At 38.1% G+C, this 16,935-nt stretch overlaps 1 protein-coding gene across 3 annotated transcripts in view; it reads right to left on the bottom strand.

Annotated features, from left to right (window-relative positions):
- Positions 1–16,935, bottom strand: part of trio (trio Rho guanine nucleotide exchange factor) — a 996,553-nt gene that overhangs the window by 476,887 nt on the left and 502,731 nt on the right. For all 3 annotated transcript variants that reach the window (XM_090387950.1, XM_090387951.1, XM_090387952.1), the window contains one exon: positions 2,279–2,470. In XM_090387950.1, the coding sequence (XP_090244076.1) occupies positions 2,279–2,470 (192 nt within the window). The remainder of the gene's footprint in view (positions 1–2,278; positions 2,471–16,935) is intronic.

The raw sequence follows: 16,935 nt of genomic DNA, 5'->3' as shown, positions 1-16,935 counted from the left end.
AGCAGTGCTATTGATTCACTGTACAAATCTAACCTGCTAGTTGATCGGCATTACTAAGCTTCAAAATTAAATTGTATTACTGAATGAGCAGTGCAGACGGGCTGCAAGAGTAGCTCATGGGGTATTGTCAATGATATACAGGAATTTTTCCAGCAGGGATAAGGAGGTGATTATTCCCTTGTATAAGGCAATGGTCAGGCCACACCTAGAGTACTGTATACAGGTCTGGAGGCCTCATTTCAAGAAGGATGTAGAGCTGCTGGAACGAGTACAGAGAAGGGCAACAAGATTAGTGAATGGAACAAAAGGGTGCTCTTATGAAGAAAGGCTTAAGTTTTGCAAATTACAGTGTCTGGAGACTAGGCACCAGCGAGGTGATCTGATAGAGGTGTATAAAGCCTTGAATGGTTTGAGCATGCTCAATGCTGATGGGATTCTTCCTCTAGCTCAGAATAATTACTTGAGAGGGCATAAATTCAAATTGAGGAAAGACAGATGTAGGATAGACGTGCGGAAATTTGCCTTTAGCCAGCGGGTGGTTGGTTGGTGGAACAGACTTCCATCCCTTGTAGTGGAGGTTGATAGCCTAAATAAGTTTAAGGCTCAGCTGGACAGGCATTTTGAACGCACAGAGGGGTGAAGTGGAAGTGGGTTTTTTTTTTTTTTTTTTTTTGGCCGATGCTGCATAAGCTAGCTTTCTTGCATCAAATGCCTCTACTAATGCTAATGCTAATGGCACTACTGCTTTTCATATGTTTTTGTCAACAGAAGAATACTGACTTATCCCAATGAATGCAACAGGCAGTAAAGAGTGCGCTTCATTGAAAAGTTTCAAGAACCTCTAAATAGCTGACTAGATGAAAATAATTGATAATAATAAAAGAAAAATTAAGTGAGGTGGAAATATACAAAATCCTTACATTGTAATATAATTATTTTGTTATACCTTTGTTTTCTTTATTAGTTTATTTTATGTAAAAGTATTCGACCTGATCTTACTCATAAGTAGGTTGGAAAGTGGATATGTGCCTATCACTTTCCAACCAATCCATGCTACTATTCTAGAAATGTGCAATGCTATCTGGGGGCTAGATGCATGGTTAGTTTTGGGGAGCTTTGTCATTATTTGTGGAAGGTGTCCCAGATTTCTACAGGTTCATTTTTAATGAAATGGATATTTTTATAAAAGAGCCAAATATAAAATTTCATGAAAAACTATACACTAGGAGTAGAGCTATTAGATACAAACAAATGAATGGACAGCGTGAAGACAACCATCAGGTGCGTTATACACTAATGTGCCTGAAAGCAAAGGCATTAGCATGCTCTATAAAAAATATAAACACTATTGTGATCACTAAATTAATCATTTACAGAACAGCATGTTAAAAGTTTGTATTTTAGGTCCTACTTTTCCATATAAAAAATCCTTGCATATATTTCATCAAATCATCATATTTACCAAATTATAGCTACCAATTATCTTTCACCAAATTGTCACATATATCAAACTGTTATGTACCAAATTTTCTCACACACCAGACTGTCACGCACCAACTTATTGCATACAGTGAATTGTCGTGCACTGAACTGTCATACGATGAATTGTTTTAAAACTAAATGACATAGGGTCATTACATTATAACCAGCATGGCTGGAAAACTTGAAGCTGCTTCAACAGATAATATTTAAATTGGAATAGAAATTTAAAAAAAAAAAAAAAAAATGTATGAGTTTGCAAAGAGGCTATAGATGGCAACTGAAACAAGAATACATTTAGTGTAGACCTAAAAGTAATGGCATAAATCTACACAAAGATGAATAAACCCTCTAAAAACTATGATATACTTCCTGACTTTCTAAACTCCATTCCTAATTGAGACATTTTATTCAACTCTCTGCATTTCTTTTTTTCTTTTATAAATTGAAAATTTTATTAAAAAATTTTTATTAAATACTAAGAACTTAATCATTTCATAAATTTGTATACATAATAATTTTTTTTTTTACACAAAAAATGTTTTGTAAGACAACGATTATAACTGGCCATATAGGGATAAACAACTTTTTTTCTCTAATTAATTTCTTCCTTTTACAGGATGCCTAGAATGAGATATTATAATACAGGATCGGGTGGGGGGGGGAGAAATATTAACACAGAAATGAAATACAGACAGATTTTAAAGTGCATACTGGACAGATTAAAAATTTGTCTAGTGTCTGTGAGATTTGTTTTTAATCCAATACAACTTTATCTTCCAAATATAAAAAGATTTACCTGTTCTGCAGTTTTGTAAAAATTGAGAGATGCAGTTACTAATTTATGCCTGTCTTCAGCATGGGTCATAAGCTGATGCCAGCCAGTGTTGACATCTTCTGAAATATTTCTAATAGCATTCAGATCATAGTGATTTCCCTGTATCAACGATTCTGCTCTTTGCTGAACTTGAACAGCGCTACTGTGTGTTTTCTAAAAGAATAAATAAGGAATTTGTGAATAGCATATAAGTAGAATAATAAAGGGAATATCATTTAAACTCATCAAAAATGATGCACCACATGGTTTTTACATTGTTTTAAAAAATATACAAAATTACATTTAAAAATTACATAATCCTTCTGGTTTGGGAAAGAAAGAAAGAAAAAATTGTATGCTGAAGTTTAAAATTATATTATGGTTTTGAAATGTACAATACATAAATTTAAAAAACAACTTTTTTTGCAAATATCTTCCATACTTCTAGACATACACTAAGTGATCACTGAATTATGACCACCTACCTAATACTTTGTAGGTCCTCCTTTTTCTCTCAGTACAGCAGTTATCCGACGTGGCATTGATTCAACAAGATGTCGGAAGCATTCGGGAGGTAAGGCCAACAAAGCTGTGGGTAATGAGGTCAGCAATGCAGGTATGGAGATGATTGGTGTATCCAGAAGCCTGATACGCCTTTCCATAGTGCCCCACAAGTACTCTATGGGATTGATATTGGTGGGAGTTCACAACAGAATTATGACCACCTACCTAATACTTTGTAGGTCCTCCTTTTTCTCTCAGTACAGCAGTTATCCGACGTGGCATTAATTCAACAAGATGTCGGAAGCATTCGGGAGGTAAGGCCAACAAAGCTGTGGGTAATGAGGTCAGCAATGCAGGTATGGAGGTGATTGGTGTATCCAGAAGCCTGATATGCCTTTCCATAGTGCCCCACAAGTACTCTATGGGATTGATATCGGTGGGAGTTCGGGAGCCAATCGATATGATAGAAGTCAGAACTGTTCCTCAAACCCCTCCTGCACAACAAGTGCCTGATGGCTTGGTGCATTGTCATCTTGGAAGACACCATCGCCATTTGGGAAAAAGTGTAACATAGCGGGTGTACACAGTCAGCAAGCCATTCACGATAGCGGAGACTACTGAAACGTTCCACATGCACCAGGGGTCCAAGTTCCTGCCAGTGAAACATGCCTGCACAACAAGTGCCTGATGGCTTGGTGCATTGTCATCTTGGAAGACACCATCGCCATTTTGGAAAAAGTGTAACATAGCGGGGTGTACACAGTCAGCAAGCATTTCACGATAGCGGAGACTACTGAAACGTTGTTCCACATGCACCAGGGGTCCAAGTTCCTGCCAGTGAAACATGCCCTACACCATACAACCGCCTCCACCAGCCTGCACTTTTGATACCATGCATGATGGATCAAGAGCCTCATGTTGTTGCCGCCAAATGCATACACGACCATCCACGGTGTGGAGTAAATAACATGACTCGTCCAACAAGCACACCTTCTTCCAGTCTTCTAATGCCCAACCTGCATGCTCTTTGCACCAGGCAAATCTTTTATGTGGATGAACCTTGGTTAGGAGAGGATGCCATAGGGGTCGTCTCCCATACATGCGAGCGTGTGATGCATGATCATGCCAGATATTGTTCCGGGTTGGCTCATGTTGCATTGGGTAGTGAACTCTTCAACAGTGCTGCACCTGTTCTCCTGTACGAGTCATCAGACCCGGTGCTCACCTCTAACATCAACCTTTCGCTGACCTTTGCAATTTTGCCATCATAATTTGCGCAAAGAGTAGAAGGAATGTCTTTTATAAAAGTGGATAACAGAAGACTTTTTATCAGAAAGACATAGTATCCATTGTTTGACTTCTAGAGTTCTATTTTGTTTACTGTGACTTGAAGTTGCTTTTCAACAGTGCTCATATTATGTGAATGACAAGAAAAAGACAGCTCATCAGCATACAGGTTCAAATGCTTAAGATGGATTATCTTTTGTTTAGGTATTTTATTTGTTCTATACAGACATCTTGCAATTATAATATGAATACCTTTAGTTATATTATTGTGTGTGTATATATATATATATATATATATATATATATATATATATATATACATATATATATATATATATATACACAGTAAACCCTCGCTATTTGCGGTCACTGATTTAATATAAGATGAAACCTAAAAAAATGTGAATTTTAAAGCGCTGTGAACATTTTCCGCCATAAAAAAAACATGGGTGCAGCTAAAATCATCTTTCTCGGTCAAAACAGTACTCGAGAGGGGTGACAAAATTGCGAGCATGGATGCTTCCCACTAATCCTTGTTCAGTATTTGTTATATGCACTTGTCATGGAAGATTTTGTGGTTTTTTTTTTAATTTACATGCTTATAAATTGAAAAAATTTATCAATTTATATGCTTACAAAAGTGAAAAATCTACAGTTTCGCAGTGTTAGTATAAACAGACTTTTTTGAGTGAGTGTGTTTAACGGTAAAAGAAAGTGACTTTATCGTGGACAAGTTCTTTTCTAACCTCTACAAAAATATGGCTACAAATAACAAGGGAATTGTGAAAAGATCAAAGAAGGTGATGACATTAACAAGTAAAATTGAGTTATTAGACAAAATTTATAATGGTGAAAGTGTCTCGTCCATAGCAAAACATTATAAAATCAATGAGTCAATGGTACGATCAATCAAGAAATCGGAAGAAAATATCTGCCGTAGTGTCTGTGAAAATGCGCTAATTGCTTCAAAAATTTGCTCTGTAACTCGTGATGTTAAATTAGAAAAAATGGAAAAGGCTTTAAATCTGTGGACAGAAGACTGAACTCAAAATAAAATTCCATTAATTTCACTCATCATTCGTGAAAAGACAAATCACCTTTATCAACACTAGTGAAACTGGTGATAACACAGGCAGGATAAGTTGTTTTAGCTAGCAAAGGTGCTGGTTTGAAAGATTTGATTGAGATTTCTAATAAATATTGCATTTAATATTAAATTGTTTCTTATTTTCATTTCGATGCCTTATGCTTGTATTTCACTATGTACTGTCTATGTATATAGTCATATTATGAAGGTACATATAATACATACATAGATAAAATTTTAGACTAGTTTTTCTTATATATTTCATACTTTGGAACGGAACCCTTTTATTAGTATAGGAGCCATAACTAAGTATTCGCAGCATTTCTCAGGAATGTAACCCCCGCAAATATCGGGGGTTTACTGTATATATATATATATATATACAGTAAACCCCATTTAATGACTGATATTAAATATAAATCAAAATTAATGCCAGTAGCATGGCAAAATTGTAAAAGTTATGCCAGATCAGATTAATCTCATCAATAGTAGATTGAACATTACATCAGTTTGTAAGCTAGTTATTACTGTTAAAGTATAATATGTGCTATATAGATGTTGAACATGTATATAAACATAAGAGTATACAGCAGGCCACAAGGCCAAAATAACTTATAAAGATTAAGATAGCCTGTGTAGGTCTACAATGCCATATGCTGAAAATAAACATATAATTAGTAATAATATATAAATAAATAAAACAATAATGATTATGTAGCTAATTATTGAAATACAGATACATTGAAAGGAACTTTTTCGAGGGCTAATCCCTTTCAATATATCCCACCAATAATTAACAGAGCTATCTGTTTCTGATTGCTATCTGCCTGTTTAACGAAGTCCGATTATTAAACATAAACATAAGCCCTGGGGCTAGCTATTATCAGATTTTCAGATACCTATATATCACATCTATATCTGTTAACTTTACCAGACAGGTGGAATTTCACTCCATCATTGGCATTTTCAGTAATGAATCAGCAATCATCTTGGCATTTCTATGTGCCACCGAAGGTGATCATGTGGAAGTCTTTACAAAGCATAGTTGTACAAAAAATTGTGATAGGAAATTCTTTCAGTTGCTTTATTAAGTGCAGCAAACAATTTAAAATACCAATTAGAAAACAAAAATGTTAATTGAGATTCATAATCAGATGAATAATATATACAGACATCCTGTTAGACAAGGCTTTTCATTTGTTTTCATAATAAGTGCTAATCTTGCTCTTATTCTTCTTCACTTCCCCCAATATAATTCCATCGTATAGAGGAGGGATTATATGATGAGAGCCTTTTCGATCAATTTGGCCCTGGAAAGATTGTGAAAAGTTCAAGGGGTAGAATTTTTTTTCAGCCTGGTCTGCGCTTATTAACAGGAGAGCCTGCTTCTACAGGGATGGGATACACTTAAATAGGAAGGGTGCAAGAATATTTGCTGATGCTATCGAGGCAGTGTTAGGTGGGTCGGAAAACTGCTAGCTTTGGGGGGAGACAAAGACTAATGGATTAACAGTAGCCACTGGCAGAGGTGAAAGAGATTCTTGCACTGCTTCTATTGGAATGAGCAGAAGCCTGAAAAACAAGATGCAGTATTTCGGAGGAGCATGTATACTTGCGTATACAACAATGCTAGGAGTTTGGTAAATAAATTTGATGAAACTGAGGTGTTGGTAAAAACATCAAAGCAAGATATCGGTCAGATATGTGGTGTCACACAGATATAAGAAATGCAGAACTGAATTTGTGGAGTACAATGTGTACAGAAAGGATAGACAGGACAGGAAGATAGGAGGGGTTATGCTATTAGTTAAGAAACATATAAAATCCAAGGAAGTGCAGCCAGTCGACATCGCTAGACAGTGCAGTGTCGAGTCAGTTTGGTGTGACATAAGCACTGGGAGATCAAAATTGAAAGTAGGAGGGTGTTATAGGCCTAATGACTCTGATGAGTATAATAAAAAACTGTACAGGGAAATAGATTGGGCCAGTAAATCAGAGAGTCTTATAATAGAGTATTTTAATTTCCCAGATATTGACTGAAATTTGTCGTTGGTTACTCGCACACTAGCACGGCTTTTGTGGATTTATTGGATGATCATTTTCTACATCAGCATTTTTGAGAGGCAACTAGAGGGAGTAATACTCTTGATCTGATTATCAGTAGTGATTCTTCATGCATTGGAATCTGCAGATAAAGGAACCACTATGTGGCAGATCACAGTGTGCTGAAGTGGGATTTAATCAAAGAGGTAACTACCATCAGGGATAAAGGGAAGGGTTTTTGCTTTCGTAAAGATGACTACGGCAGTCTGACACAGTATTTAAATTCGATATGGTTGGACCAACTGATGATGTTACCAACAGCAAATTCAAAATAGCAGGCATTCAAAGAATTAATCTTGGAAGCTACTAGGCTTTACATACCAACTAAGAAATATTGTTCAAGGTTTAGGCCTAAATGGATATCAGAATGAACTAATGATACATGTGGCAGAGAAGAAAAATGCATGGGATACATATAAATTAATGGGTGACATGGAAACCTATGATAGATATAAGCTGGTATGTAACCCAGTCACAAAGGGGGTTAGGCAGGCAAAGGCAGATTATGAGAAATCTCATAATGAGAAAAGATTATGAGAAATCTCAGATTATGGGAAATTATGAAAAACAGCAAAGAGTTTTTTACTTATGTAAACTCTAGAATGAAGGAGATGAATCAGATTGGTCCACTTGATATCGATGATTCAACTGATGATGATTCTGCTTAGGTAGCTAACAAACTAACTTAGTATTTTGTATCTACATTCACATACAAGGAGTTATTCAGGGAGGGGAATGCCAGAGGCGAATTAAACTCTGGCAGTGAGTTACATGATTTTGTAATAACTTAGAGCAAAGTGGAGGAGAAATTGTTGAAAGTAAACACAAGAAAAGCACCTGGGGTGGATGGGATTTATCTAGTTATATTAAAGGAGTCAGCAAAGGAAATAAGCAAACCGTTAGCCATAATTATGAGAGCTTCCTTAGACTCAGGGTAGGTACCCATGGACTGGAGATGTGGAAATGTGACCCCAATTCACAAAGGAGGATCAAAGGGTGACAAGTAATTATAGACCTGTTAGTTTAATTTCCATTTCAGGGAAATTAATGGAGGCCGTGGTTAAAGAAGCACTGCACGATCATCTAGAAAAGACTTCGGTTATAGCTCGGGCACAGCATTGTTTTATTAAGGGGAAGTCTTGTCGGACCAAGTTGATTGGATACTATAATGTGGTCACAAAGGAACTGGTTGCAGGGAATAACTTGGATGTCTATATTGGATCTTAGAAAGGATTTTGATACTGTTGCACGTGGAAGACTGCTGCACAAATTGGAGCAGAGTGGCATTGGAGGCAAATTGCTGCTATGAATAAAGGGATGGTTGAGTGGGAGAAGACAGAGACTGGTAATCAATGGACACTGCTCTTCTTGGACTAATGCTATTTAGTCCACGAAGAGCACTAATGCTATTTAGGACACTGCACTTCGTGGACTAATACTAGTGAAGTCCCTCAGAGTTCAGTGTTGGGTCCATTGTTGTTTTCTGTATTTATAAATGATATTGATAATGGCATATCAGGCTTAATGTCCAAGTTTGCAGACGATACGAATGGTGGCAGGGTTGTTAAGGACACTAATGACAGTATGCTGCTGCAACAGGATCTATAAAAGTTCAACAGATGGGCTGAGAGATGGCAAATTAAGTTTAACATTAACAAATGTAAAGTACTACATATGGGAAGCAGTAACGTATCAACTCTGTGGTACTACACTGACAGTGGTAGAGAATGAAAAGGACCTGGGGGTAATTGTGCAGGCAGCTATGAAGTTTTCTGAGCAGTGCAGACAGTCTGCAAGAGTAGCTCATGGTGTCTTGTCAATGATATACAGGAATTTTTCTAGCAGGGATAAGGAGGTGATTATTCCCTTGTATAAGGCAATGGTCAGGATACACCTTCAGTACTGTATACAGGTCTGGAGGCCTCATTTTAAGAAGGATGAAGAGCTACTGGAACGAGTGCAGAGAAGGGCAACAAGATTAGTGAATGGAATGAAGGGTTGCTCTTCCGAAGAAAGGCTTAAGTTTTGCAGATTTCAGTGTCTGGAGACTAGGCATTTGTCAGGTGATCTGATTGAGGTGTATAATGCCTTGAATGGTTTGAGCATACTCAATGCTGATGAGATTTTCCTCCTGCTCAGAGTAATCACCTGAGAAGGCATAAATTCAAATTGAGGAAAGACTGTTGTAAGGTGGTGGTAGTAGTAGTAGTAGTAGAATGTGATGCAAGAAAGCAAGTGTATGAGCTCATGAAGCATCAGCCAAAAAAAAAAAAAAATCACACCATTCCCTCCAAATGCCTGTCCAGCTCCTCCTTAAATTTATTCAATCTATTAATTTCCACAACGACAGATGGAAGTTTGTTCCAGCAATTAACCACCCGCTGGCTAAAGGCAAATTTCACCACATCTATTCTACATCTGTCTTTTCTTAATTTGAATTTATGCCACCTTAGGTTCGTAATCTGAACAAGAGAAAGGATCCCATCAGAATTCAGCGTGCTCAACCCATTCAAGGCCTTATACATCTCAATCAGATCACCGTGCAGGTGCCTAGTCTCCAGCCACTGCAATTTGCAGAACTTAAGCCTCTCTTGGTAAGAGGATCCCTTCATTCTCCTCACCAATCTTGTTGGCTCTTCTCTTTACACGCTCAAGCAAATCGAAATCCTTCCTAAAATGAGGCCTCGAGACTTATATGCAGTACTCAAGGCGTGGCCTGACCATTGCCTTATACAGAGGGACAATCACCTCCTTTTCCCTGCTAGCAAAAATCCTATATATCATTGACAAAACCCCATGACCTGCACTGGCAGCCTGTCTGCATTGCTCAGAAAACTTCCTATCTGACTGCACAATTACTCCCAGGTCTTTTTCATTTTCTACCACGTTAAGTGTAGTACCACACAGTTGGTACTTTTCTGTAGGGTTACTTCTACCCATATGCAGTACTTTGTCAAGGTTAAACTTCAGTTGCCACTTCTTAGCCCATCTGCCCAAATTATCTAGATCCTGTTACAGTAGCACACTGCCATTACTGTCATTAACAACCCTGTCAACCTTTGTATATCTGCAAACTTCGACACTAAGCCTGATATACCATCATCAATATCATTGATAAATATACAAAACAACAGTGGACCCAACACCGAACACTGTGGAACTCCACGAAGAGCAGCACACATTGATTATCACCCTCTGTCTTTTCCCACTTAATCATCCTTTTATCCATTGTCGCAACTTACCCTTAATACAATTCTGCTCCAATATGTACAATAATCTTCCATGCGCAACAGTGTCAAAGGCTTTCCTGAAATCCAAATATATGATATAAAAAATATTTTTTGCATCCAGTTCCTTTGTAACCACATCATAATAACCAATCATATTTGTCAGACAAGACTTTCCCTTAACAAACCCATGCTGTGTCTGAATTATTGCTGCAGTCTTGTCTAGATGATCCTGCAATGCATCTTTAACCAGTGACTCCATTATTTTATCTGGAACAGAAGTTAAACTAACTGGTTTGTCATTATTTGTGTCACCCTTCGAAACCCCTTTGTGAATTGGGGATACATTTGCATATCTCCAGTCCGTGGGGACCTCCCCTGAGTCCACGGATGCTCTCATAATTATGGCGAAGGGTTTGCTTAGTTGCTTTACCACCTCCTTTAATATAACTGGATATATCCCATCCACCCCAGGTGCCTTTCTTATGTTGAACTTGAACAATTTCTCCTCCACTTTGCTCTCAGTTATTACAAAATCATTAAGCACCCTGCTGCAATTTGATAACCGTCTGCTATTTTCAAACCTTAATAACTCCTCATGTGTGAATGTAGATGCAAAATACTCATTCAGTTTGTTTGCTATCTAAGCAGGATCATCAACGGTCAAACCATCGTTATCAAGTGAACCAATCAGATTCATCCCCCTTCCGTTTAGAGTTTATATGAGTAAAGAAATCCTCTCTGTTTTTCTTAGCATCTTTTGCCAAAGATTTCTCATAATCTGCCTTCGCCTGCCTAACCTCCTTTGTGACATGATTACAGACTAGCTTATATCTGCCATAGGCTTCTGAGTTGCTTGATAATTTATACACATCCCATGCATTTTTCTTTTCTGTCACGAGTCTCTTTAGTTCACTTGATAACCATTTAGGCCTAAACTTTGAACAATATTTCTTAATATTGTTCAAGGTTTAGGCATAAATAATAGGTATGAAACTTTTAGTAGCATTCACGATTAATTCCTTGAATGCTTCCCACTTAGAATTTACTGTTGGTAACCTCGTCAGTTTATCCCACTGTACAGAATTTAAAAACTGTCTGAGACCACTGTACTCACCTTTACGGAAGCAAAAATCCTTTCCTTTACCCATTATGGTAATTAAATCTTTAAGTAAATCCCACATCAGTACACTGTGATCACTGCCACCTAGTAGTTCCCTTATCTGCAAATTCTTAATACAAGAATGATCACTGCTGATAACAGGATCAAGAGTATTACTCTCTCTGGTTGCCTTTCGAACATGCTGCTGCAGAAAACAATCATCCAATAAATCCACAAAAGTCTGACTAGTGTGGGAGTGACCAGTCACCAACCACAAGTTCCAGTCAATATCTGGGAAGTTAAAATCCCCCATTATAAGACATTCTGATTTAATAGCTCACTCTATTTCTCTGTACAATTGTCCATTGTACTTATTTGAGTCATTGAACAATTGTACGGAGAAATAGATGTGTGGAAATTTGCCTTTAGCCAGCGGGTAGTTGATTGGTGGAACAGACTTTCATCTTTTGTTGTGGAAGTTGATAGCCTAAATCAATTTTTTTTGGCTGATGCTGCATAAGCTTGCTTTCTTGAATCTTATGCCTCTACTAATGCTAGTGCTAATATTACTGGAGACACAGATGTCTATTTTTGCTTTCCAATATTCTCAGTTTTTTTTTTTTTTTTTTGCTTTATATATTTTACCATAAGTTAGTTTTAATTGATTCACTTCATATTCAATGATTGTTCTATGCTTTACTAAAATACCAGGATTCCACCTCATGGGCTGGGCTTTTATGCAGATATTTTAAATATTTACATTTAAAATATCTTTCTTCAATTCCAGCTTTCAATATCATGGTGTTTAAGTCTCCAAAAATATGATATTATTCTGAGTAACTGCATATTACATATCATATCAACACAACACAATGATATAAATTTAGCAGGACTGATATCTTTACATTTACCCAAAATCAGATTTTGAGTGTAAATATATTTTGTAATTATAAGTACACTGCTCCCCAGTTATGCCATGGGGTTTCATTGAAGGGGGACAGCGTTATAAGACAACTGCGCATAACTGATGCCTACAAATTTTCTCCAATTCATTGATTCTTGCTCCAAGCAGACTCCGAATATACAAGGTTTCTCAAAAATATTGGTACAAACGTTTAGGGAAGCCAGGTAACATCTAAAGGAATTTGAATCGCATAGGAACCCATAACCGGAAACGTCACGGGAAACTAGTAGCAGAGGCACAAGAAGCAGAAATGACACAAGACAGTAATTAGTGGCAAACATTTATTTGACATAATATGAACAATGGAGTACGAGATGGATGCATTTCATGATGTTACAAGAAATGCTCGAAGATTCCACCATGAGACGTGAAGCATGCGTGACACCGACGCAGCAAGGATTGGCAGACATGGTCGAACACACCTGGAGTTTCTTTGACAGTAGCAGCAGTGCAGACGAGTCTCACCACGAGATCCATTTCCATCTCCACAGGCGATTCATACATGATAGATTTGAGAGGCCGCCCCCACAGAAAGAAATCAAGGCTCGATAAATCAGGTGAGTTTGGGGGGGCCAGGCAACGGGTCCACCACAGCCAATCCATCGATGCCCAAAACGCCTGTTCAAATGGTCACAAACACACCTTCCATAATGCGAAGGCGCCCCGTCATGTTGAAACCAAATGTTGCATCTCACATTTGTTGGAACATCATCAAGTAACCCTGGCAGAACTTGTTCAAGAAAGATCTGATATTTAGCGGAGTTCATACGGGATGGTAACAGGTATGGGCTGACTAAGCAGTCACCGACCATACCTGCCCACACATTTATTGCGAAATGATGTTGTGCCGCATGGGGACACACACCGCGTGGGTTGACGTGAGCGCACACGAGCATTGTGCTGATTGAATAAGCCTTCCCTAGTGAAATAAGCCTCATCCGTGAACAAAACATAGGCTGGAAAATTCAAGTCTTGAACACTTTCTTGGAGAAACTACTGTGCAAAAGCCACACATGCAGGATGATTTTGGGGGAGCAGTAACTGAACCCTTTGGAGATGAAAGGGGTCTAAGCAATCGTCGTGCCAGACACGCTGTACACTGCAACGAGACACTCCTAAGCCAGAGGCCAACGGCATCTGTGCTGGTAGTAGGATTATTCTGGACAGCATTCAACGCATTTTCTTCCAGGGCGGGAGTTCGTGCCGAACGTGGTCTGCCTGCACTACTCCTGTTACCTCTAAATGACCCATAATCACACAAATTTTGATGCACACGTGCAAACAGTGGTCCGGTACATGTCTGTCTGTCTGGGAAGCGTTCTCCATAAACTCATTGAGCAGCTCGACCATTGCCCTCTGCTAATCCACACACTAGGTGCATGTCTGCCAGCTCACAGTTCGTATATCGATGTATGCTCTTCATGCGGCGACTACTGCTTGAATGAGTAAACCAGAAATTTTCCATCTCGCAAACTGATGAACAGTGCCGTCTACCGACTTACGGTGACGTTTCCGGTTATGGGTTCCTATTCGATTCACATTCCTTTAGATGTTACCTACCTCCCCTAAACGTTTGTACCAATATTTTTGAGACACCCTGTATAAGCAATGAAATCCAACCACATTTGTGATATTTACCGTGCTCTATTCCATGATTCCGTGCATTAGTTTTCTTTAATCCCACCTGCAGACCAAAATAAATTCACTTGGAAAGGGTTATTACTAATGTGTGAATAAATGAATTTTTCAAAAATTATTTATTTTCATAAAAAAAACATGTAGTCATAGATACATAATTATAAAAAATTCAAGGATCACTTTGATCACTTCTTTAAAACGTCTATAATTTTTTGTTGCTTTTTATGGAAGAATCGTTTTTGCACGATCGTATTTTTTAAATACACTAACTGCAAAATCTTTACTTGCTCAACCTCCTGCTGTGCCTCTAACCACCCAAGCAGTCTCTAAGCCTTGCACTGCTTCCTGATCTGTGAGAACTTTGACAGGCTGTTCCTCTAGTTCTTCCATTTCCCCATCACTTCCATCCATTCTTTTCTCATTGGTGACACTTCCAGCAATGTCTTCATCAGTTAATAAGCGACACACTAATTCTTCTTTGTCAATATCGACCCACTGATTGATCATATTCTCTGTGAGTTCCTGTTCCTTGAGGGAATCTCTAGCTGCCTGTATATCATAATGTATAGCAATTTGTCCACTGTTTTGCTCTTTATTGGTCACAGTTTGATTCTCTCCATCAGCTGTTCTCAGAAAACTACTTTTTCTCCAACAATTTTGAATTGTATCTTCTGAAATACTCCCGCAAGCAAGACCAATTTTGTCTGCTACTTCCTTTAAATTTAACACCTGTAGAAATTCAGGAACATCACAATCAGAGGACAGCAAATATAAAAGTAGCTCAAAAATGTAATTTACCCTAAAATTATAAATGATTCCTTGATCAAAGGGCTGGATTGATGCCGTGGTATTTTTTGGTAAATACATGGCCCGAATCTTTCCATCTTTGGATATGAGACTGTAAGCACGTGGGTGTGCTGGACAGTTATCTAAAAACAGTAATGCTTTTGGTTCAATGCATATTTTTCTCAAATGCCGTTGCACTGATGGTACAAACGTTTTGTAGAACCAGGTCAAAAATAAATTTGCAGTTATCCATGCTTTTGATCTGCTCATGTATTCTACAGGGAGATATTTTCAATTGATGGATTAAAAACATCACAGATTCTTACTTTTTGCGATTACCACAGGAGGCAAGCTTATGGGTTCCTGTTTTATTCAAGCAAAACAATAGAGTGACACGATCCTTACTTAACTTCAATCCTGCTTTGTTCAGAGCTGATTTTAAATCCAAAGATTTCGTTGATAACATTCTGTAAAACAGTACAGACTCATCACAATTATATAGTTGCTCATCACAGAAACCCTCACATGTAAAGTTTTTAAGTCATTAATAAATTTTTTTTGCACTATCAGCATATGATGATTTTGCTTCACCGCTAATAGTTATTTCCCCAATGCCATGACATTTCTGCAAATGCCATAGCCATCCATCACTGGCAGGGAATTCACCCTCAAGCTTTAAGTCTTGAAAAAAATTTCTCAGCTTGCATCTTCAGAATGGGACCTAACATCAGAAATCCTAAACTGTGTTTCTCTGAACAAACCCTATGTATAAACAATCATCCACTGCCTCATTTTTGAAGAGTCTTGAGTTCTCCCTTTCCAGTCCTGGGATTTTGTCCAACTTATCCAAGAAGGAATGTAGTCTTCCTTCTTCTGTAATCCATCCCAGTATTTTTCCCTACAGAATACCCAACTCCCATTTTATTTGTGCTTTCAAGACACCACTTTTTAGTCGTTCGATTACAGTCAGCTTTTCCTTGATGGTATGCCTTTCTTTTATTAACATTCACCATAGCCCTGAAATCAAGTTTCATTTATTACGAACGATAGCTATGTCCTTAAAGCTCGTGAAATTTTTTTAAAAAAACACAACCGGCACAAGTAAGTCTCAAACAACGGATCGCCCTTTTTTTTTTTTTTTTTTTTTTTTCCCCCAGTGACAATCCTTACACAAGGAAATACAATTGACACTACTAACTGCAGAGGCTAAAACAACCTCAACAACCTCACATCTTTCGAAAGCATTCCTCCCATCTGACTCATTTTTGGGAAAAGCATTCTTTTGTGTTAGAGAAGATAAGCAAATCACACGACTCCAGCTATGAGTATAGTGGTTAGCACCCTTGAAGAAGATTAGCAAATTTTCTTTGTTCAATAAACATCCTTTTTGCTTCTTAACTTGGCAGGGGGGGTAAAGGTCCCTGGGATTTTCGAGAACCTCCGCCTTTTCCCTCTCTCGCAAACACCGAGTCATTCAAGTGGGGAATCTTCCTGCAGGTGCAAGGTTTGCAAAAGAATGTTAATATTTTTCTTGGAATTTTTTCCAACGACAGTTTGTTTGTTTTTCATTTGGTTTTTAGGAGCATTAGCAACTAAGGCCATATTGCTCCTAGATATGCGGTAGTCATTTCCTGACCTTTGCGCATCCTCCGTATTTGGTGGTGATGGGCTCGAACCCCGGTCTAATCAAGAACAGTGTGCTATGCACTGCTGCTCCTTCCCATCTGGCTACGGCAGTGCCCCCCCCCCCCCCCCAACGGCAGTGTCAAGCAGTAAGACCTGCAGTATAAATGATGGTGTTATATCTGGGGAGTGGTGTATGAGCTAACCCAAGCAGAGAAGCCACTTGAGTTGGTTTGACCAAATAAATAAAAAACTCAGTGAGAAATGACCTTCAGTTATACTAAAATGAATACAAGTTTATAGGTGGTGGGGTTTAGG

Source organism: Mastigoproctus giganteus, chromosome 13 (genome assembly GCF_048544385.1).
Source record: "Mastigoproctus giganteus isolate SK-2022 chromosome 13, ASM4854438v1, whole genome shotgun sequence".
Lineage (NCBI taxonomy): Eukaryota > Metazoa > Arthropoda > Arachnida > Uropygi > Thelyphonidae > Mastigoproctus > Mastigoproctus giganteus.
Note: the sequence above shows the minus strand (reverse complement) of the source record. Positions and strands in the feature narration are given on the sequence as shown.